The following is a 25723-nucleotide window of genomic DNA, read 5'->3' on the forward strand; positions in this document are numbered from 1 at the left end:
ATTCTTTAGAAATCAGCATTAGAAAATAGCTTAGTTTGAGCAATTTTCCATTTTCTGATGGAAAAACAGAAATTGAGCTTTTTGTAAAAGCATACATTTTTAAACATAACTTTGACTTTAACACAGCTATTTCTTGCTGTTGTGACATCCAAAACATCTGAATAATGTTTTCTTTCTACAAAATAACATAAACAACAAGACAAATAAATAGAGATGTCCCGATCGATCGGCATGATCGGGTCCGATCACGTCATTTTCAAAGTATCGGAACCGGCAAAAAAATATCGGCCATGCCTTTTTTTAATTTTTTTTTTTTTTTAATTAAATCGTTTTCTAATTGTATTTAACGTTACAGACATAATATGTTACACTCATCCAGAGTCTTTAGTTTAGGCTTAAGGTAGGGTTATCAAATTTATCCCGATAACGGCTTTAATTTCTTTTTTTTTTAAATGTATCACGTTATATATTTAACGCAATTAATGCCTGCGTTGCACGACCCACCCACGCATTGTCGCACTTAATCTGTAATGGCGCCGTTTCACCCATTTAGAGAGATAAAAGGAAGCGTAAAATGAGAAGAGTGAATTTTGGCAGCCTATGGAGCCTTTTTTTAATAGGCTAAAGCCTTACAATCCCTCTCCCTACGATTTGAATTATGGGAAGCAATGTGGAGAAGCAAGATAGCGATTGATCTTTTTCTTAATACCTTATGTTATTTCCCAATGCAGAGAAGATATATCAATTGGTAGCACTACGCACAGTCATGGTTCCACTTCCCATCATGCATTTGGGTTGAATGGCTGCAGTATCATTTACTGAAAGCTCAACAAATACACAAGATGGCAATATTTAGTCATAATATACAAAGTCACAAGTCTTTCTATTCGTGGATCCCTCTCACAGAAAGAATGTTAATAATGTAAATGCCATCTTGAGGATTTATTGTCATAATAAACAAATACAGTATTTATGTACTGTATGTTGAATGTATATATTCGTCCGAGTTTTATTCATTTTTTTCTTAAAGCATTGCCAAAATGTATATGATCGGGAAAAATTATCGGGAATGATTGGAATTGAATCGGGAGCAAAAAAAAGCAATCGGATCGGGAAATATCGGGATTGGCAGATACTCAAACTAAAACGATCGGGATCGGATCGGGAGCAAAAAAACATGATCGGAACAACCCTACAAATAAAGCTTTTGTTAGCAAGGTAACAATTTATTTACACATAACAAATCTAGTGAACTGAGAGATGACGCTGTTGTGGCTGCGACAGCAAGGATAAACTTTTCCCTCATCGCTGTAATACATTGATAGGATGATCAATGTCATCCTAGATCGATTGGTTCGCCCTGGGAAGCACATCCTTGTTTGACATGTCATGTCTGAGTCTGCGGGGAATATATGTTTATGTTTGATGTGCGCGGCGCAGTGCAAAGTAGTGAGATTAAAGACGTGTGCTACACAGTGTTCACCTACAACGGCCTGGTCATTCTAATATTTATAAGTGTAACAAATACACAACATTCGCTGCCTGTCTCATCAAGATGGATTTCTTTGAGTCTTGCTTTTGTGGTGACCACTGCCTCGTGGCGGAGTTCGCCTGGTGAACTTGTGTGGGGCATGTAGTGTTTCTGGGGGGAAACTGGTTTAGCCGTTCGCGTTTCCGGCTGAGTAATGGGACACTGGAGGGTAGCAAGTGACGCGAGCGGCCGAGCACGGCAGCGCGGGCTGGGCGAGCAGCACGGACTCAACGGCATTGTCCGCTGCACTGGTGGTCCCGGTCGTCCTGCTCGGACTTCCTGCGCCTGGCATTCTGGTCGTCCATTCAGTCATCTTCCGCCGGCGCCCCGGCCATGTGGCCCGGCCGTTCGTTTTGTTGGATCGGGTTGTGGGTCTTAGAAAATGCGCTACTCCCCTCCAGTGGCCAGTTTTATTGCTTTAAAATGGATTTTCAGCATTGTGCTTTGGAGCTAAGTTGCATCAGAACCAAGAGATGTCTCTTGTGGAAAAAAAAAAACGTTAGACACATATACTGTAAATACGTCTTTGGGACACTGAAAAAATTAAAAATAGAACGTATTTATACGTTTTTGGGAGCAAATGAGTTAAAAATTGTACCTCCGTCTGAGATGTCCCAAAGGCTTTCTCTGGCTAGTGATCAGTGGGCAGCTTGTTTCTGGCCACATAATCCATATCAAGTATTTGTATAAAGATTTGTAAACTCTTTAGCCACATTTGCTAAGAGGTTTCATGACTCAGTGCCAAACCTGTGATTGGTTAAAAAAAAAAAAAAAAAAAAGGATAGAAAGATCGATATCTTTAAAGATACTTAGACTAAAAAAAACAACTACAAAAAAAGGCTTGATATTTCATTTCATATACTGTAGTATACAGATTAAAGCATCTACTACTCTCTCAATTTTTTTTTCTATTCACGGCTGGGTGGTGTTTGATAAAACCAGTTTTGTTGGGTCAAAATTGTAATGTTTTCTACCGAATGCGCTCTGTGACATACAACTGCACTCTAAACTGGACTACAACTGTCATCCTTGCAGATGTCATGTCTTCTGTGCAAGAAGTCTCAGCAAACATGACCAAAACGACACTATTTTTATGTGGAGGCCACTATTTGAGATAATAAAATGGAGATAAAATGCATACATACTGTCCTTTTTAATTGAAATCTTATTCCATATCAACCATCCACAGCAAAATGGCAAATCTTTTTTAATTGGTCTATTAATTTTGGCTGTTTTGGCTTAAATCTTTGCTGTAATGTTTTGCTCCCGTGATGCAGTCAGGAACAAAAAATGTTGTCTCACGCCCTGGTGCGTTTACACGTCATTTCCTCTCAGCCGCATGCAATTCAAGCCTGATGAGTCCTCACTTAATTAAAAACATTCTGACCAGTGGTCCATCAGGGTGCCAGCCCAGTGCGGCAACTTGCTATGTACAGCCAAGTTGTTGGTAACACTCCACAACAGGGGTGCCCATTACGTCGCAGCACCCAAAAAAAAAAAAAAGTGTAAGGTCCATAGTTAATTATGTTATCTGAGCGCAGTGCTCAGACAACATAATTAACCATGTACATTTAAGATTTTTTTTTTTTCTAAATATGTTTTTGTTTTTTAACAGAGAAGAGTTTTCTATTTTGTACTGTTTTTAAATTAAAAGGATCATATCTCCGGCTTTCCGAGGTCAGTCGGTGTCAAATAATAACTGGGAGAGAGGTTAAAATCCGCACTTTCGAGTCATGTTGAGGGCAGCGCTCTACATCAAATACTTCATTTTTACGTTGTTTTAAAGACACCACATGATTCTACAGGCTGGTATTAAGGTAGAACGGCAAGCTTCTGATTGATATCATGGAGTCATGTGATTATGTTTGCAATGTCTCAGTGGTGAAATCCGTAGAGCTATCCCGGTCATACACCAGACACGTCTCTACTCTTGGCATCGCTGGCCACAAAAATAATAAATCTGTAGAATAAAGAGGAAAAATGTAACAACTCTTGTGTTGCCCTAAGTAGCGGAGTAAGAGTAGCGTTTTTTCTTCACAAATCTAGTCAACCAAAAGTAAAAAGTATATCTTAATAAAACTACTCTTAGAACTACATTTTTCTCAAAAAGTTGTTCAAGTAAATGTAACAGAGTACATGTAATGTGTTACTACCCACCTCTGGCAAAGAAGTTCACTCGCGCTTACAAAATTGCCACTGGAATCGAGTTCTACTCGTCCACATGATCACATAGCGTAAAATATCCAAGACTTCAATTCAAAACAGATTAACAGATTTCATGTTTACACTATTGTGGGCTGGAGATTGGCTTTACCAAAATTGTAACAAAGTGACATTTATTCAATCTTGTACCATAAAAAGAAATTTAAATATTAAATTATATATATATATATATACATACATACATACACACTCACCGGCCACTTTATTAGGTACACCTGTCCAACTGCTCGTTAACACTTAATTTCTAATCAGCCAATCACATGGCGGCAACTCAGTGCATTTAGGCATGTAGACATGGTTTAAGACAATCTCCTGCAGCTCAAACTGAACATCAGTATGGGGAAGAAAGGGGATTTGAGTGACTTTGAACGTGGCATGGTTGTTGGTGCCAGAAGGGCTGGTCTGAGTACTTCAGAAACTGCTGATCTACTGGGATTTTCACGCACAACCATCACTAGGGTTTACAGAGAATGGTCCGAAAAAGAAAAAATATCCAGTGAGCGGCAGTTCTGTGGGCGGAAATGCCTTGTTGATGCCAGAGGTCAGAGGAGAATGGCTAGACTGGTTCGAGCTGATAGAAAGGCAACAGTGACTCAAATAACCACCAGTTACAACCAAGGTAGGCAGAAGAGCATCTCTGGATGCACAGTACGTTGAACTTTGAGGCAGATGGGCTACAGCAGCAGAAGACCACGCCGGGTGCCACTCCTTTCAGCTAAGAACAGGAAACTGAAGCTACAATTTGCACAAGCTCATCGAAATTGGACAATAGAAGATTGGAAAAACCTTGCCCGGTCTGATGAGTCTCGATTTCTGCTGCGACATTCGGATGGTAGGGTCAGAATTGGCGTCATCAACATGAAAGCATGGATCCATCCTGCCTTGTATCAACAGTTCAGGCTGGTGGTAGTGGTGTAACGGTGTGGGGAATATTTTCTTGGGCCCGTTGGTACCAATTGATCATCGTTGGAACGCCACAGCCTACCTGAGTATTGTTGCTGACCATGTCCATCCCTTTATGACCACAATGTACCCAACTTCAGATGGCTACTTTCAGCAGGATAATGCGCCATGTCATAAAGCTGGAATCATCTCAGACTGGTTTCTTGAACATGACACTGAGTTCACTGTACTCAAATGGCCTCCACAGTCACCAGATCTCAATCCAATAGAGCATCTTTGGGATGTGGTGGAACGGGAGATTGGCATCATGGATGTGCAGCCGACAAATCTGCACCAACTATGTGATGCCATCATGTCAATATGGACCAAACTCTCTGAGGAATGCTTCCAGCACCTTGTTGAATCTATGCCACGAAGAATTGAGGCAGTTCTGAAAGCAAAAGGGGGTCCAACCCGTTACTAGAATGGTGTACCTAATAAAGTGGCCGGTGAAAATACATATATATATATATATATATATATATATATATATTATATGTATTAGGGCTGTCAAATTTATCGCGTTAATGGGCGGTAATTAATTTTTTTAATTACTCACTTTAAAATATGTAACGCATGTAACGCATGCGCGGGACGACCCACTCATGCATTGCGGCAAACAGACTACAATGGCGCCGTTGTACGTATATTGAGAGCTAAGATGCAGAGACAAGTGAGAGGAGTGGACTCAGGCATTCAATGGGGTCACGCTATTTATTGGCATACGCTTTGGCATCTCTTCCACAACAATTATAACTACTGTGGCGGTCACGCTATTTATTGGCATACGCTTTGGCATCTCTTCCACAACAATTATAACTACTGTGGCGAGCGACGTGGGGTAGAATGACAGGGGATAATCTTTTTCTTAACACCCTATATTGAACAAAACGCAGAGAATGGTAAATGGTGTTACACTTATATAATATATACCATTTTCAGCCAACACTGACAGTCATGTTTGCCCAACTTCCCATCATGCATTTGGGCGGAACAGTTAAGTCGCTACAGTATAATTTACTGAAAGCACACCAAAAATAATATTCCTATCGCTCAAAAAAAAATGTTCACAAAAAGAAAAGCGCTCAATGCAAAGAGAACTGGCAATCCCAATCAAAATAGCTATGCAAAATAATACTCAGACTTTGGTCAAACTCTATTCAAACATTTCGTTTAGCTCAACAAATACACTAGATGGCAATATTTAGTCACAATATACAAACTATCAGAGGTCTCATACGTTGTGAAGAACAACTCTTAAATGAACGTAACGTAAAATGAACCCGGAAACTACGGCGTCAGTCGAGGCGCAAAACGCACTAGAAAAACTTGGCTAGATCTTTAATTAATTTAAAACTCACCTTTGACACCTTGTGGTTTATTTCAATCACTACCTTCCACAATGGCGAGCTACCAGTTTATTTTTTGATTGAAAATTTTACAAATTTGATTAAAACGAAAACATACAGAGGGGTTTTAATATAAAATTACTATAAATTGTACTCACATTTATCTTTTAAGAATTACAAGTCTTTCTATCCGTGGATCCCTTTCACAGAAAGAATGTTAATAATGTTAATGCCATCTTGTGGCATTAAACACTTAATGGCCTTGGACCAAAATACATGCTTGATTTGTTAGATTCCTATGAGACATCTAGGCCCCTAAGGTCGTCTGGAACCGGTCTTCTGCATGTTCCAAGAATAAGAACCAAGCAGGGTGAGGCAGCATTTAGTTATTATGCTCCTCACCTCTGGAACAAGTTACCTGAATGTCTGAAGTATGCTCAAACTGTTAGCTCTTATAAATCAGGGCTAAAAATGCTTTTGTTTAGCACTGCATATCCGTAACTGTCCATATATTTCAGTCTACTTGCTTTCTATTCCTCTTGTGCTTATCTCCATTGCTGATTTCAGTTATTATTAGTAGTAGTAGTTTTAGTTTTATTTATTTATTTTTATTCTATTTGTTATTAAATGCGATTTTTATGTATTTTATTTCCGATTTTGATTGTCTTGATTTTTACGTTGTATTGATTTAAATGTGATTTTTATGATCTTCATGTGATGTAAAGCACTTTGAATTGCCTTGTGTTGAATTGTGCTATATAAACAAATTTGCCATGCCTTGCGGATTTATTGTTATGATAAACAAATACAGTACTTCTGTATAGTATGTTGAATGTATATATCCGTCTTGTCTTAACTTTCCATTCCAACAATAATTTACAGAAAAATATGGCATATTTTAGAGATGGTTTGAATTGCGATTAATTACGATTAATTCATTTTTAAGCTGTGATTAACTCGATAAAATTTTAATCGTTTGACAGCCCTAACGTATATTTACACACATCTCATTGTGAGTGCTGTACTCGCTTTTGTGAGATACTATGTGTGCAGTCAAGAGTCAAGATTTTTATTCATACCATGGAACTTTAGTTATTCATAGCAACTGATTCCATCCTCGAGAGTTCAGACAGCAAATAACCACACAAAAAAATGTCACCTTCAGGACATCCCAGTCACGCCTTAACAAGCGTGAGTAGATGATGCTCAGAGCGACTCCAAGAGGTGAATATTTGTAATTCTATTCACACAAGTATTTCTTTAGTATTCAAGACACCTTTGGACTTTGTCTTAAGCACATTCATGTGAAAAGAAATATGCCCTGCATTCCTTCCCCATCCCACAAGAGCTCTTGTGTGGGCATAAATCTTTAAAAATATATGTGTTCTATGAATGACAAAATTTTACACACATACGTGCTAAGGAGCATGTTACAGGTTTTGAAGATGTCTTTTTTTTTAAGGGTTGGAAAGCAAAATAAAGATGTAAATAGATTTTGTCACAAGAAACAAAAAATATATACTTATGTTTTGTACTACGCAACATCACATCCGCCACGAAGGTAAACACTACCAGTAGTAAAACATTATGCTAGCTGTTGCGAGAAGCTAACGGTAAAATAACATCATGCAAGAGTTACAATGTCTAAAGTATGGATATATGTGCTTTTTTCCCCACCATTTACTCATTGGCTGCCATTGGTGGTGCGATATATACATCCAATCATGTGGCTCTTTTCATCCTTATATTATCTTTGTTTTATTGCGAATTTATAGTGCAATGCATAGTGCAGTGCTGAATGACAGCTAATGCAAATGTCCTTTTCCAACCAAGGTCCTGCTCAATAAAGCTCAAAGCGGGAATAAAGTGATCAAAGATGAAGCCGCTCAATTCAGACCCACACAGGTGATAATTGAAGTGGAATTCTCAATAAGGTTGTGCGTTTGCGTGTGAGGGTGTGTGTATTTGTGAACACCAACCTTTTCCCACACCGATTCAGGAGCTCCACAGGCTTGATTTGTGGACATCATCCGCTCTCTTGTATAAATATCAATATTTCAGATTAGCAATTGCTTAGTTCTTGCCAACAGCTGAAAGTGGCTGATGTCAGGTCGTGACAGAGTGAATACAATGAGGACTGAACTAATTGGTTAACAATTAGGATATTTTATTACCTCAGCCACACCTGAAAAGGGATGCAAGGTGTCAACTTTCAGAGTCTCTTATTAGTCATTTTATTGTAGTCAATTAAAAACAAATGAGCATCTCAGGCTTTAGCTCTTATACTGAAATTGAAGACAGTTAATGAGTGCTAAGTGGATATTGTAAGACCCTTAAAGTGCCTATGACACCAAAATGCATGTTTGTTTCATTTCAAGCGATATTTTATGCTCCTGAATGAAATGGACCACTTGGATGTGTGTGGAAGCGATCGCTTTATTTATTCAATTTTTTAATCCTGCATGAAAATGAGTGACTTCCGGCTCCGGTTGGGGAAGAATGCGAATGTGACGTCACCCGGGTCAGTATCTCACAATACAGCATTGCTTAATAGCATGCAGATGGATTAATCTAATTTTGCGGATTAATTCGTTTATTTTTTGCATCCAGCCAAACGTGCTGCAGGGATTTGTTGCTGCACCAGGGAGAGGCATGTGAGCCTTTTTGGGTTTCAAAAGTTCTCGTTCACCCTCGAAGAATGGCCAAAACAAGTCCGACAAATGTGGGACCTTTGGACTTATGAGGAAATGAGTAAACGATGTATCTTTTATTATATCAAATACTGGGATCATGGCACACGTTTTAATACGGACCACTCGGCCGACGACCGGCAGCTTGTCACACACCCCCACACTCTGCTTATTGCCCTTTTTGTGTGCCCGGTGTTCTGTCAAATTTTCCACCAAATCAGAAATTGCAACTTTGGATTAAAAATGCCTGCGAATACAGCGATTACAAAGTAAACACTACAAACTTTCTTTAAATAAAGGACTATTTACTTACGTTTGATCATGGACTGACATTTAGAAAATTTCTCCTCAGACACATACTGCCATGGTAGCTGCACAACAAATGCACACCGCTCTCTCACTCTTTACATCTTTGCCGTGGAGTTAAGCCTTAATTTGCGCCATATTGCTGTTGACCATGTGGCAGCTACGTGCTCCTCTGACGTCGGCCGGTTCGTCCGGCGATCATTCTCCAGCTGCTTCCCCAGCAAACAAGCTCTCCTGCCCGCAGCAGGGGAAAGACGAGCTGTAACTTGCTCGCCGCTAGGCGACCCCGCTCGGCGACAACCCCGCCGCCGAGTTACATGATCCGGGTTAGTTTTGTGGGATTTTCACTTCGAAAGGCGAGAATAAGACTTTGAAACATCACTCGGTTCGGTTTTGCATGTCGGCTAGCTGTCATGCCTCCTGGTTTGTTTAAACTCTCCGAAGCCGGGGCAGGGAAATGACAAAAGCCGGAATAACTCCGGTTGCATAAAATGTGCAAGAAGTCGACAGTTTTGACCATCATAAAGTACTTTTGCCATGTCATACTGAATAAATGCATTTTAATATTTCATATTCCATTTAGCACAAGATTTTTATATGTCATGACCATACCATTTATTGGGCAAAAATACTTAGATAAAAAGAATATCATGTAAAAATATTGGAGGAGAGAGATTGATACAATGTTTTTTTTGCGGCTCTATTCATCGCATTTCCTCGTTCTGAATAATTCCCTCTCAATTGGCTGAATTCTAAATCAGATGAAACCATGACCCTGCCGAATTCATCCTCCTGTTGGGGACGCTGGAGCGCTATAATGAATGGCAAGGGGCTAAACGGCAGATTAAAAGACTAATTTCTCGACACCTGCGCTTTGCCAAATTGTATATAATCGAATCGTCTCAAAATATGATTCTAATTAACATAATAATGCTATTTAAGACTTTTTTTATCCTGTAATAGGCACTTTAACTACTGTACTTCACACCAAAATGTCAGTGCAGTTAGATGTTGATACTTTTCCATCGACCCCCGAAGCATTGTTTTAATTTTGGTATAGCTCAAAATTGATTTGTTTAAAGGCAACCTTGGACTTAAAGACACTTTTAGGCTCTGATAAGCCACAGATGTTCTATTTTATTAAAATATGTTATTAGAAACACATAAAATATTGCCATTGATTAAAAAATCTATAATATTTAGTACATGTTTTGACTTATGGAAGGCGCCATGTTTAATGCGCGCAATGGACGCTCGGGGTGATGACATAGTTTGTCACTATCACTAGACGAACACTACGGGGTTACTGCAATTCCTGCGACGCGCCGAGACGTCCAACACATGCGCACCTCGGTTAAAAGCGGCGAGTACTTACCATTTGTGTTTTTATTGAGTCTTTTATTACCTTTCATTTTCTCAAAATAATTTTTGCATGTGTTTCCCTCTCATACTTTTAAGCATTGTGTTTTCTTGCGGTAGCTTTAAAGTAGATTGTTGATCTGTTGACATCAGTCATGTAGCATATTTAAATCACCCATATTTGATATTACTAAGTTGAAGTGTTTTCTTAAGGTATCTTTAGTATGTTCTGTCTGTATGCATCTAAACAAAACAAGCTGAAAGTGCACAGTAGTACTTTGGGTGTCAAATTTGCTTCTTGTAGGACGTTTCGAAATATAGCATATTTTGGCAGAACACAGTCCCCCCCCCCCCCCTACTCTCATCTCAACCTGTCTTTCCTGTTCATTTTGCTTTTGCTGCCCGTTTTGTGAAATATCGACAGTGACGTCATGTTCATTAATGTTCCTCTCGGGTTCGAATTGAAAGCGTTGAACAGATAACATGTTTATGTCGCTAAAGTCATACTCTGGAGGCCCGGCAGCGTAACCCAGTGACGTCAACAACAATGGCAACATACTAGTTAAACTACTTTTACAAGTTATGTAAAAACGAAAACATACAGAGTGGTTTTAATATCAAAATTATTTTAACTCAAAATAACGTTTATCTATTAAGAACTACAATTCTTTCTATCTGTGGATTCCTTTAAAATCATGATAGGTAAAGAAAATTGACCATAGGCATGTTTACACAAATTTCCCCATTGAATCCAGCTCCGTTTTTTGTGGCGGTAAAAAAAAAAAAAAAATTTTTAAACCAATTCAATCACTCACAGATAGATTTTCAAAAACTTGAAAGTTTGCTTTTTTAAACTAGATTGAGAAAAGACACATCGATTTGTGTAGAACAAAAAATGAGTTTTTCAATAGTATGATCAATTCAAAGATAATTGGGGATGAATTGGAGTCATTTTTTGGACTTTAGAGTCAGACAGTGACAACAATCAGACTACGTTGATGCCTCGAGATGACATTGATGGTTGGAAAAAAGTGTCGAACCATTCAAAGAGAACTGGGCTAGACTGGATTAGACTGGACTGGACGTGACTGTTCAACATGCATCTATGTCAAAAACATGGAACATACAGCAAAGAAGTAGGATTCCAGTGCTCAAGAGGGTCTTTATGAGGCAAATAAGATTTGACATTCAAGTGGGCTTCATGCCCGGCAGGAACGAGACTAATCGGCAGCTCACAACCACGTGACTCTTCACCAAATGAGATGAAGATGTGCGTTGGGCAACACTTGCCTTCAGCAAGCCAAAAGAATCATGCTGAGCCAGAATTAAGTAAGGGAACTGTAATAATAGGTGATGACTACAACCAGACTTCTCAGCCAAAGCCTTCCACCAAGTTGAATAGAAACTATTTCTGACACTTCTCTTGACCTGGGTAAGAAAGAAATGGAAATTGGAGGGTTCATCACACTATAATACAATCATACTAATATAATAGCTCACAATAATATCAAGATGACATGACAAGATGATAGAGCAACGTTTAAACGCACCAAATCAACAGCATCCCTCCTTACCTTCACCACATGTATCTCGTCTTAAAGATCCATGTGGCAGAAATGCTCTATATCAGTAGACGCCATCACTTGAAAAAGCAGCTTGGTGTAGTAGACGCCCAGTGGCATCGTGGCGTACAATAAAAACTCAGAGCTGAGAATAATGTAGGGTGACAGCAAAGATGACTAGGAACTGCGAGGCATGCACAAACCCCGAAAAGGCAGCCCAATGAAGCAGTAAGACATCTTGGATTGCACCTGCTGACATCAATTAACTTTCTGATTTCACAAACTGACAACCATCTTAACACTCGTTTCACTTGTGGACATCGGATGATCACCTCCTTAAAATATGTTGTGTGAATAATAGTTATTTTAATCAATATGAATTAAATGAAATTGAAAAACTGAATTATCGCCATACAAAATTATATGGAACATTTCATAATGTGTCAAATGTATCTTTAATCCTTAGTAGTACTGTTCATATTAAATATGGTTACTAATTGAGTTACCGTATTTTTTGGACGATAAGACGCTACTTTAGTCTCTTCATTTGTACAGTCAAGCTTTTACAATGAATCGGCTTATTTATAGATGTTTTTTTTTTTTAACAAATGTGCTTCGTATTTTCTCATTAACTCATTCACTCCCAGGCATTCTCACCAGAGCAAGGCCCTTCGCTCACGGCCGTTTTAGTGGATTTTGACTGATTCTGTTCTATTGGTATATAAACATGGGAATAGAGCTGGGAATCTTTGGGCACCTAATGATTCAATTACGATTACGATTCAGAGGCTCCGATTCGATTATAAAACGATTATTGAGTCACACCCCTCCTTTTTTTTTTTTTTTTTTTTTTTTTTTAAATGTTTTGTACATTAGTTCAAAAATTGTTCAAAAATCCTCTCAGGCTAAACCAAACTACTATTTCAGTATCAACATATAACAGTAAACAAATATACAAAAATAACAGTAATTAAAAAACTCCAGTCCCCATTCTGTATAAGCAGCTTTAAACAACATTCAATTAATTTAATGCTGTGAATCAACTGTTACAGTTGTTAAAATTACTCCCGTTATTCCATAATTTCCCTTCTGTCTACTTTTGTCAAAGTTTTAAAACTATTTCATCATTTAAAGATAGATTCAAGACAAGATTCTGCCGATTTAGGAGTATTTTAGATATTTTAGATAAGAAGTTAATTAGGTTCGCTACAACAGAGCCTTCCAGAGAGGTCTACTGCTTTAAAATGGCGGCTGTTTACTTACGCCGGAAAGTCTGTCCTTTCGCATCTCTGTTCAATAATACATGTTTAACACCGACGTCGTCTGTCATTTTGCATCTAGTTCTACATATATATGATATCTACTGTAGCCGCATGTTTGTAGCAACTAGCAACTGGGCATTGTTTGTAGCGGCTGTCGGCCGCAGTCAGGTATGATTGTTCTTTTATCTAGCGGCATGAGTTGAACATGATATTTACTCTCGGTCCGTTCCTCATTGCGTCACAAAGACCGCGCTGACTGTGTTTTACTTCCGCTTTACCTGGTAGAATTCAATAATCGGAATTTGGATATTTGTGAATCGTTCTCGAATCTTCCACGGCCGAATCGCGAATAATCTAAGAATCTGAAATTTCGCTCGCCTCTACATGGAACCCACCAAAGTAAGATTAGACTCTCTTGTTTCATCAGGGAAAAAAAAGTTCCTATCTTTTTCCGTTTTTACAAATCAGCATTAGAAAATAGCTTAGCTTAGATTGCTTGAGCAATTACTTTCTGATGAAAAAACGGAGAAATTGAGCTTTTTGTGAAAGCATACATTTCAAACATAACTTTGACTTATACACAGCTATTGTTTGCTTTAGTTACATCCCAAACATCTGAATAATGTTTTCCTTTTACAAAATAAGATAAACAACAAGACCAATAGAGCTTTTGAACGCAAAGTAACAATTTATTTACACATAACTAGACTAATGAAGTGTTGAACTATTTGCGGAAATAACAACGGGGAAGGCTCTCGGCTGCTCCCGTGGCTAATCTGATGGGTTCGGATCAAGATCGGTCTGACTTTTTTCATCATCTTCATCGTTGGTTTCAACCTCGGGCTAAGGAGTAACGCAACGTGAGCGCCGCAGAACGCGTGTGGAACCTGACGCTGTTGTGGACGTCACCGTCTGTCTCATCAAGATAGATTTTTTTTCATCCTTCTTTGACGATGTTTTTGTTTTCTTTTCAAAACACTCCTCCAGTGTTGTTTGCCTTTTTTTTCCCGATCGTTCTCCACATTTTTCTCAAATTCTCACTTCTCACTCAATTCTTCACAAGATCCCTCCAACTTCCGTTTCCTGACTATTTTTCTTCACTTCCTTTCTTGGCCCGAGATGAGTTCTTACCAAATGGGCTACTGACCACCAGTGGCCAGTTTTATTGCTTTAAAATGGGTTTTGAGCTTTGTGCATTATTATTTTAGATAGATCGGAACCTATAGATGCCTTTTGTAAAAAAACAAATAAATAAATAAAAAACGCAAAAGACGTATAAATACATTTTTGGGACACTGAAGCGATTAAAAATACAACGTATTTATAAGTTTTGGGGAACAAATGATTTAAGATAAAAACACATTTTATTTTCATGCACAGCAGCCCGGTGCATCATGATGACGCAGCCACTTAGGGTGTGTTCAAAGTCTCTAGGTCACAAGAGTGAGTGTTCCATTTTGACAACACCTGTGGCCTTAAGTTCTTGCGGGTTTCCGTGAACACTCGGGGTGTATTTTTTTCTATAAACGCACCATTAGGTGGTTAGCTTATTGGCTCCATTTGTGTGAAAACTAGTTCATTTCAGGTACAGTACATACAAACTTGTTGTTAGCGAAGACCCTTGCTACCACGACAAAAGACCCATTAAAGTCTAACCCTGGATAATTGGAGATATTTTAAAAGAATGGATATTCAAATTTTGTCATGACAACTATGCTACATTATACCACCAAAGCTTATCAGACGATTTGTCAGACTTCATCAAAAACTCTGGGGCTTTTACAGATTAATAGAACACCAACTGACGATAACGATTTTAAAAGATGGCCATTTATTGTTTGCAACTGAAAGGGGACGCGAGCGACGCTAGCTATTTTTGACCAGCACTTTATTGCGATGCTTGATCCCACGACCGAAGAATAGTTTAAGGCCAGCCATGTTTATTTTGATGTATTCATTAATTTATTTAACTTTGTTTTGAATTAAAAGGGACAGATTGCCACAGTGTGCTTCAACAAAGCTGGCCTGAATTTATCAGATGCTATGACAGGGATTTTTAGGACAAGTTTGACCACTTCAACCTTAGAACGCAAGTTAAAATTGTTTATATTTTGTATTCATTGTAGGTGTGCAACAATTAATTGATTAATCGATGAGCAAATTAATCGACAACTATTTTGATAACTGACTAATCGTTTAGGACCTTCTTCACCTTAAACTGGTCTCAATTCTTGAAATTACCGGAATAACATAAAAAAGTTGTAAATATTATCAGATTTCTACATTATATTTTTGTTAAGTCAAAGTAGAACATGAACAAAATCTGGCTTTTACTTTTGAAAACAATTCACATTATTGCCAATTTTCAGTCATCTTACTGTCTAAACTAGCTTCTTAATAAAGCTGCAACACCTTATCGATTAAATTGATTCATAAATTAGTTGCCAACAAATTTGACAATCGATACACTTGAAGGAAATAGTCATCCATTTTGTCTTCATTGCTACTTACAACATGCCGAAAACAACTTTAAGGTAAATTGTGAGGGTAATTTAAAGTCGCGGCGTTCATCCGATCAATCGATTAATCGTTTAATTAATTGTCCGATTAATTGATTATGAAAATAATCGTTAGTTGCAGCCCTAATTAATTGTAAATGTATTGACCTGTTTAAGTTGGTATATTTTCAACATTTTAGAGAACATGAGTGGGACTAGAGGTGTTCGGCTACCCCGAGTGACAGGCCGCTGCATATAAATAAAAATGTCGTGTTAATGCATGTTTGTTTGGTCAATAAAGTTTAGTCTATTAGATATTTCTGTGTAACATCTATATATGAATAGATATCTGTAACCTTCCTGACAATCGTTAACATTGATTAATCAAAATGGTGAAGGCATGTGTGGCGGTTGGTTGCAGTTACAGAGAAGATAAACGGTCATTTTAGTAGTTGCTGTGTGCCCATTGTTAAAAGGGCAAATTTTAAATCAGCACGGTTTGTTTATCTCAGTCCATGATGCGTTTGTGTCGACAGCCGTTAGACAGCGGCGAAAACATCAATTTGATGCCAACACGATCGCAGACATCATCAGACGGAGACTACGAAGCTCGTCGCCACGGTCACGCAGCAAGAAGGTGAGCGCAACAACAGGTGTTGGGCATAAAAATAGCCGCCCTACGTGAAATGTCCCCCCTGACGGGAGCGCCCACACGGAAACGACTTTCTTGTACCGTGAATATGTATTATTTTTACTCTGCTTGAATTAATAAATGTCATATCTGTGTGATTGCCATTGGGATATGGTCAGGAAAACCTGTAGACTAATACATTTTTGTTCAAAGATGGTTATTTGGCCCAGTCCACGATTTGTTACTAAAAATACAGTACTAATATTTTGTGTAATTTAACTATTTAAAACTGACCCTACAGTCGTAAATCCATTACTGTAATGCGTCCATGAAAACATTTGATGTTTTTACGTCAATAAAGCGTTATAAATAAGCGCTCCCGTCAGGGGGGAAATTTCACGCGGGGCAGCTGTCGATCAAGTTTCATTTTACAATCGTGAAAACTAAAGATGTCCCGATCGATCGACATCCCGATCGGCATCCCGATCGATCGGGTCCGATCACGTCATTTTCCACTTATCGGAATCGGCAAAAAAATATCGGACATGCCTTTTTAATTTTTTTTTTTTTTTTAATTAAATATTTTTCTAATTGTATTTAACATTACAGACATAATATGTTACACTCATCCAGAGTCTTTAGTTTAGGCTTAGGTAGGGTTATCAAATTTATCCCGATAACGGCGGTAATTAATTTTTTTAAAAATGTATCATGTTATAATCTTTAACGCAATTAATGCATGCCCTGCACGACCCACTCACGCATTGTCGCATTCAATCTGTATTGGCGCCCTTGTACCTATACAGAGAGCTAAAAGGCAGCGTAAAATGAGTAGAGTGAATTTTGGCAGCCTTTGGAGCCTTTTTTTAATTGGCTAAAGCCTTACCATCCCTCTTCCTACGATTAGAAATATCGTGGGAAGCAACGTGGGGAAGAAAGGTAGTAATTGATCTTTTTCTTAACACCCTATGTTATTTCCCAACGCAGAGAAGATATATCAATTGGTAGCACTACGCACAGCCATGGTTGCACTTCCCATCATGCATTTGGGCATGGCTACAGTATCATTTACTGAAAGCTCAACAAATACACTAGATGGCAATATTCATTCACAATATACAAAGTCACATATCATTTAAGAATTACAAGTCTTACTATCTGTGGATCCCTCTCACAGAAAGAATGTTAATAATGTAAATGCCATCTTGAGGATTTATTGTCATAATAAACAAATACAGTACTTATGTATTTTATGTTGAATGTATGTATTCATCTGAGTTTTATTCATTTTTTTTCTTAATGCATTGCCAAAATGTATATGATCAGGAAAAATATCGGGAATGATTGGAATTGAATCGGGAGCAAAAAAAAGCAATTGGATCGGGAAATATCGGGATCGGCAGATACTCAAACTAAAACGATCGGGATCGGATCGGGAGCAAAAAAACATGATCGGAACAACCCTAGTGACAACGGTGACGCTCAGCTGACCAAATGTCGGTTTATATTCGGGCCGGTGCAGATTTTGGGTACCCGACTCCTCATTGTGACATAAACTGGAGTATGATTGGAAATTTTGTGGTCTCAGGACGAGCTCTGACGCAGGGGACAGGACCGGATGGGAGGAAACATCGGTTTGGGCATCAAACATGGATCTGGCGACTGGATCGACCGAAGCTTTTCCAAATAACGGCTTTTATGCAACTCATCCAATGAGTTTACAGCGTCTGAAAGCACCGGGGCTTCAATAATTTGCAAGTGAATCCACCTTTAGAAACTACGATCAATGACAATACAGACACACAATGACGGACAATATGGCGGCACAATACAGCGATCACGTGATTGTGTGACGTTGGTGATTTGGGTCTATAATGTCATTTACTTGTTGATTTTCAGTTACTTCCTGTTGATTTGGGGGTATTTTATGGGTCACTTCCTATTTAATTTGAGTTACAGAACAGGAAGTGACCTGGGAATCACCCAAATGAATAGGCAGTGACTCAAACTCAACAGGAAATTACCTGTAAATGCCCTAAAATGAAAATGAACAGCAAGTTGCCTGTATATGCCCTGAAAATTGGACAGAATAACTAAATGCTCTGGTTTCGAATGAACAGACGTTCCCAGTCTAAATGGATTGGGCGTCGAGCACCGTCAATGCAGCCTTAGAGTTAACTGAGACACTATTATGGTGGAAAATTTGGTTAGCAACATGTTTGTTCCTTTTTTTGGGTTGTTTTTTTGTTTTTTAAACATTGACACCTTTTTAAAACCAAATCTCGATTCTTGGCAGCAGCATATCGATAACCTTTTGGGATACAAAGTATCACAATATATCACCATTTCGATATTTTGTCACACCACGAACATTCTAAATAGGATTTCAACGTTGCTGATCGTGTAGTGTTACATTCGTCTGACTGCGGCACAGGCAGTGTGGGATTGATTCTGTGTATGCCCTACAACGGGCTGGCGACCAATTTAGGGTGTAGTACACCCCTCGCCCGGAGTCAACTAGGATAGGCTCCTGTGACCCTGACAAGGATATAAACAGTGTTGAAATGGGTTGGACGGACAGGATTGCATTTAACATAATTATATACAATATATATCTATACATATACACATATTATGGGTGCACCAGCAAAATATCAATGTGATAAATAGTAAAAGTTTTAAAATATTATTAATACAGGAAAATAATCATAGTTTTTTATTTTATTTTATTTTATTTATTTATTTTTTTTAGATATGTTCCCTGGGTTTTGGGTGGGTTGAGGATTCTTTTATTTTGTTTGTTTGTTTGTTTGTTTTGTGTTTTTGTTGTTGTTGTTCTTTTGCTATGGTGGAAAAGGAAAAAATGCTCACATCTTGTTACTTAATTATTTCATGACTTATGTGACCAATAAACAAAAAGACAACTTGCAAACAAGATAAAATAAGGATGCAGTCAGCTGTTTCCCAAACTGACAGTCTTCCCAAAAAAACACACACACACTGAGAACACAATCAGAACAAAGTACACTTGGATTAACTGGTCATTCCCAAAACATATAATAACATGCTGAGAAAGAGACGCAAAACAAGACACGTGTAATTGTCCAACCATCATCATCAACTACAGTTGCTCCTTACCTTGATCCCTGTGCTTGGCGCCGCGGCCGGACAACAGGAAGAGGAAGTCCTGACACGTGTCCTGCTCCAACAGCGTGCTGTTGTGCAGGCAGAGGTCGACAATAAGGGTCACGGCTCTCTGACAAACCATGTCATACTCCGCTCGCTCCGAACTCATGCTGCTCCCAGCTGCATCGTCAGCCTTGGAGTGCACTCATCAGAGGGCACCGAGGCATGCGCTCTTACAAACACTCAAACGTGCGCGCGCGCGCAAACACATGTGGTGGCGCATTGCATGGGGAAGGTCGAAGCAACTAGTCGTGTGTGAAGCCCATGCGCTCACTCAAGAAGTGCAAACTCTAAAAAGCACCTGTTTAATATTTTTTTTTTTTTTTTTTTTTAAACAAAATCAAATAATAGTTTTGTAGAGTTGTAAAGTGACTAATAAAAATGGCTAAATTAGCAATACAAACAATAACAAAGGAGGGGGAAGGTTTTTTTTTTTAGAATTAGCAAACAAAACCAATGGGGCGAAATGCCTATTTAACTCATTGGCTGCCATTGCAGCGACAGGCAAACCAGAGCTGCTCTAAAAAATGAACTGTTTTTACATTGACCACATTGTAATGTTGCCAAATTTCCACTTACAACACTTAAACTAAATCCAATGGCTTTAACATTGTTTTATAGACAAGTTTCCTGAGCGAATATTGACATTTTCTGCTATGGACTTCTGGTTTACACAGAACACCATGAATTGCGGTTGAAGTAGGCAAAGTTTTAAACTGCCAAATCAAACCAGAGGAACCCACGGAATCTCCAAAAATTGATTCAGCTTGACGTAGATGAGACTCCGGGATTTTATGTGCTGTGCTTGGTTGTGTGAACTCCTGGAAGCGCCTATGTCAGGGTTCACTAAATCCGGACCTTGGAGCCACTTTTCCTGTCGTGATTTCCATGTCTACCTCCTCCAACACACCTGAATCAAATAATCAGGACCATTATCAGGCTTTTGGAGAGGTTGCTGATGACATAATCATTTGATTCAGGTGTGTTAGGGGAGAGAGACGTAGAAAACACGACGGGATAGATGGCATCGAGGTCCAGATTTGGTGAACCCTGGCCTATATCATAAGCGAAGTTTAAGGGGGAGCCAGGGGGCCAGCCCCCCCCCCCCGGTGGCCGAAAAGTGTCATTGCATGTAATTGACTTTGACTAAAAGTTGTAAAGCAGTAAAGCAAACAACAAAAATGAATGAAATGAACAAAAAATGATATTTTTATAATGGGTCAAAATTATTTTTCAAACAGATCATGTGACCAGCACCTTAGCCGGTCATTTGCTTTGCATGTTATTTATTTATTTATTTTTTCAATTTTAAATAGAGGAGGCCAAATTATTTTTCCAAATGATTTTTTTTCTTTGTTTGATTTTTTTTTTTTTTTTTTTTTTGTAGCAACTTTTTGGGGGATTGAATGATTTAGACACAAATGTCCTAACCATAATATTGCCCGAACACAAAAAGGATTGCTAAAATCAAAGAAAACTTTTAAGATTAAAAATCAAGTGTTCAAATGCAAATATTTGAGTCTCAAATATTTTTTCGTATTCAAAAACTTTTTTTCTATAATTGAAATTTTTCTTTTTTTTTTGACTGAAGTGATTTTTCATTTTAAAATATATTATTTTTTGTTTGAAGCAACCATTTTTTTGATTGAATAATAAAGACACAATTGTCCTAGCCAAAATGTGGCCCAAACGCGAAACAACATTACTTCATCAAAGAAGTTGCTTCAATCTAAGAAAAAAAAAATTGACTTCAATCCAAAAAAAAAAAATTCAATGAAAAATAGCTTTCAAATGCATTTCTTTTTTTTTTTTTTTTGAGTTTCAAATTTATTTTTGCATTCAAACACATTTTTTGATCGAATAATGAAGACACAAATCTACCTCTATATGGCTCCGCTCAGGGGATACAATTTTTGAATGGGGTAACTACATTGGCACGACACCGTCGGGTATACCATATTCAATGGATGACGATCTTGGCGAAAAGTTTAGCTGTCCTAAGCAGCCTGATTTAGAATTTCCCTCGAGACTGATGGGAAACAAAAAAATGCTCATTTTCAACTTATTATTATAAATATTCTTGTAAGTTAATTTTATTGCTGACACTGCGTTTTGGGGTCATAAACATGTTGTGCCCACCCTGGCCAAACTTCGCCTGTGGTCTATATATATGCTTGGAAGTGGAATGTTTTGAACAGTGTCCAGCTTCAAAGCGCCAGTGTGGATCTACCTCGCCGTATGCCTTAAATCAAAACCAGCAGTAGGTTAAGAATTTGGGTCCACCTAAAAGATTGCATGTTTGTTCTTATCACCTAAGTGAACAAAATGAGGCAAAATTACTAATAATATTACAGTTGCCGAATGCAGAAGGGCTGACACGGACTTTGTTGTTACAAGGAAATACTATAAGGTCATTTAAGTTACTATAAGGTTACAGTAAGGTATGAGTTTATCGCACATGTACATTTAAACACAAATACTATGTCATTCTTTTTTATTGAAGATATTGATCGCAATAAAGCTTTTGGACATGATTCCATTTCTTGGTTTATCTAAAACAATCGGTGAATTTGCAAAACAGGTCAATAAATCACAATTTATAAAATTATTGGAAAAATATTAACTAAGGTGGAGCATAAATCAAGCCTTCCATCGTCAAGGTAGAATGCGCATGTCTCGATATACGTCCATCAACGTAAGTGCTTTTTCCAACTATAAACAAATGAACAAAAACCGTGTAACACTTGAATTTATGCTTTTAGGGCAAAAAGGCCAGGATTGTTTGTTTTCCATTTCTTTATCATTGAAGCTAATGCCAAGTTAATGATGTCTCAGCTGTGACGCAACACACAGAATTCTAGTCAAATTGAACATAATTGTAACTGTTATTGGTTTGTGGTGGCACTGTCTTGGTTTCACGTCTGCCTTCATGAACACAAAATTCCCATATTCATGTACTAGGACACATTCAACTGAAGATTTTCAGGTCGCTGATTTCGTTTCCATTCCGTGCCATTAAATCAATAAAATACAAAACTAATTTTGGTTGTGGCGACTCTTAGCCATTTTTTCATGTTGTCCTCCCAAGTCGTGATAATGGCAGATGGATGTGGCATTTCCAAATTGTCTTTTTTTTGAGGGATTTTGATGAGTAATGCCACTCCAGGTCCACTATTGTTTTGATTGGAGAAAGTGTAAAACGGAAGTTGCAAGCAGAAATGCGGAAGTAAAGCGGAAGTACCTCAGAAACTTGTCTCTAATTTAATTTGCTTTCTATTTTCAAAATGGACATTCAAAATGGATCGGACATCTGTTTTGCTGTCAATGGAACAGATACATGAACATTAAATGCCAGCTTTACCAGTTAAAATGGATCTGATGTCTGTCATTGCCAAAGGTAGTTTGACGCAGAGTTAATGTTTTGTTATCAGCTCACAACTCCAGACACTCGTGCGAGAAATCATTTAAGAGCTGAAAACATCGTTCTCAAAAAAGGGGACAAATGTTTTGCTTCTTATATTATTATTGCTAAGGTTCTGTTGTTGACTTTCTCCTTTATAAGACTCCATTATCTCCAAACAATCGATCAACTAAGATCCCAACCCTGGCTAACTTTACCAATCTCTTTTCCTGTGATGTCATCAATACCAAATATCACCATGCATCTATGCTGGAGTCTATCAGTGTGTATATAGCAGAAAACACAGACAAGACTGAAAAAGCAGTTTCTGCTCTTGCACTCCTCTTTAAAAGAAACTGCTGTATTTTAAGCCAAAACAACTGTTGTGTTTGATAGAACAATACAGTGCTCTCCATAATTATTGGCACCTCTGAAGAAGATGTGTTTTTTAGCTTCTAATATATATTTTTTAATTCAAATAATATGGGACCTTAATGGGAAAAAAAAGAGAAAAATCCGACCTTCAATACAAGTGTATTCATTCAGTGGGGAAAAAAATCCCACATAAAGAAAAAAATTATTTGACATCAAATAATGTGTGTCACAATTATTAGCACCCCTTGGTGTTAATACTTTGTACAACCCCCTTTTGCCAACAAAACAAGGTCTGGGGACTGAGATGGCCATGGGAGGAGCTTGATTTTGTGTCTGGTGAACCATTTCTGTGTAGATTTGGCCATATGTTTAGGGTCATTGGCTTGCTGAAAGACCCAGTGCCGACCCATCGTCAGCTTTCGGGCAGAGGGCAACAGATTTTGATTTAAAATGTCCTGGTATTTCAAAGCATTCATGATGCCATGCACCCTAACAAGGTTCCCAGGGCCTTTGGAAGCGAAACAGCCCCACAGCATCACTGACCCACCCCCATACTTCACAGTGGGTATGAGGTGCTTTTCAGCATGCACATCTTTCGTGGCACGCCAGACCCACTTAGAGTGTTTGTTGCCAAAAAGCTCAATCTTGGTCTCACACAAAAATACACATGGTCCCAGGCTTCAACTTGGACCGTGTGCTTTGGTCAGATGCTTTTTTTCTTTATGTGGGATTTTTTCCCCCACTGAATGAATGCACTTGTATTGAAGGTTGGATTTTTTCTTTTTTTCCATTAGGGTCCCATATTATTTGAATTAAAAAAATATATATTAGAAGCTAAAAAACACATCTTTTTCAGGGGTGCCAATAATTATGGAGGGCACTGTATGTCTATATGCTGCCATAGCACATTCATGGCACATTAAGCCCCTGAACTATTTTTAATTTGTCCGTTTTTCCCTGGAAATCCCCGTTTACAGGCGTCGTGCAACCGCTTTTGTTTCAACCCAGCCATAAAACGAAGGTAATTAATTATTATTTATTATTCAAAATGTCTGCCATTTTTAGCTTAGAATCATTAATTGATGTCTAATATTTCGTTTAAAAAAAAAAACGACTTTAAAAAATTATTCACTCTCATATTTTAAACTTTTAAACAAATTACATCACTATGAAAAAATGGCATCTGTAAAAAAGTCACGGATATCTTCCTCAAAACTATCGCTTAATTGTATTTTTTTGTTTGTTTTTTTTTTGTTACTGTTGCATTTTCTCCGATATGTTAAATGATAAATAATCGATCCAAACAAAGAAAAATCGGGAAAAAAAGTTTAAAAGGGTAAAAATATAAAAAAGAAAATGTCGACCACTCCTTGATGTCTGCGATTTCTGCATCGCGACCCTTGTCATATTACAATGTTACACCCATAAAATCCCCCCAAAATCCGGCTGTGGCCATTCACATCTGTGTCTTGACACTCGGTGATACATGCTACATGGAGTTTTTGGATCGAAACAAGGTAAGTACGCGATAATATCTCGTTAAAATCATGGCGTCTTTAATTATGCTCTCACGTGCTCTCACCTCTAGTTAGGGTTTTGCTGTTTAAAAAAATGTGGGTTTTTTTGTTGTTGTTGTTTTAAATGTACTCCCGTTCAAAATGTTTCTTTCCCCCAGAAAATAGAGATTTTAAGCTTTCCGATGATGTATCACACATGCATATCGGACAATTTTGAAATTTGGTCAAATTGGGGGTCTCAGAGCAGAACTTCAAGTCACCTGAGTGTTTTCCGCCATATACATATGTGGGTATACCTGACATCACAAAATGGCTGCACCCCAACACAGTGTCATTATTTTGTTTAAAAATGATTTTTCAATGATCAGAGTTCTAAGAAATTTGCTATTTGTATTTAAATACTCTGAGCAACCGTCTTTTACATGAAGGCCATTCATATTCGGTGTTGTCTTCCCGTTAAAGTAAATAGTCAAGTATAGTAGCAAAATATTTGTGTCCGTCACACCACTATGTGCAAATTTGTCCAAGTATATGTATTCTGTGTGTACACAAAGCCACATTTGTTGACTTAATTAAGCACATTGCCCCTGGCGAAACAACAAGTACAGCACCTCACTGCCTCAAATGTGTACAAAAGAAACAATACGAAAAATGTAACCTCCACCATTCAACACATGACCCTTGCCCTTTGACTGCGCTTGACTCCCGCCTGCATGACTTCAAGAAGGTGACCTACTTGATGCAAGTGTAGCATCTAAACACAGCCCTAACGACCACTGGGCTTATTTTTCTCAAGTCGGCGGTCTCAACACCTCCCTCAGGTCACGAAGTCTCATGAAGCAAGTGTTCCCTAAGGTAAAGCACCTGTGATGGGGAAGCCCTACATATTCCT

The 25723-nt window shown here is 38.2% G+C and overlaps 1 protein-coding gene across 2 annotated transcripts in view; it reads right to left on the reverse strand.

The window, feature by feature from the left end:
* syt6a (synaptotagmin VIa) overlaps positions 1–19733 on the reverse strand; it is a 233355-nt gene extending 213622 nt beyond the window's left edge. The window contains exon 1 of one of the 2 annotated variants that reach the window (XM_057830665.1): positions 19492–19733. In XM_057830665.1, the coding sequence (XP_057686648.1) occupies positions 19492–19648 (157 nt within the window). In that variant the 5' untranslated portion in view covers positions 19649–19733. The remainder of the gene's footprint in view (positions 1–19491) is intronic. The other variant, XM_057830664.1, reaches the window with a different exon arrangement.
* Positions 19734–25723: the final 5990 nt, after the last annotated feature.

This window comes from Corythoichthys intestinalis, chromosome 2, assembly GCF_030265065.1.
Source record: "Corythoichthys intestinalis isolate RoL2023-P3 chromosome 2, ASM3026506v1, whole genome shotgun sequence".
Lineage (NCBI taxonomy): Eukaryota > Metazoa > Chordata > Actinopteri > Syngnathiformes > Syngnathidae > Corythoichthys > Corythoichthys intestinalis.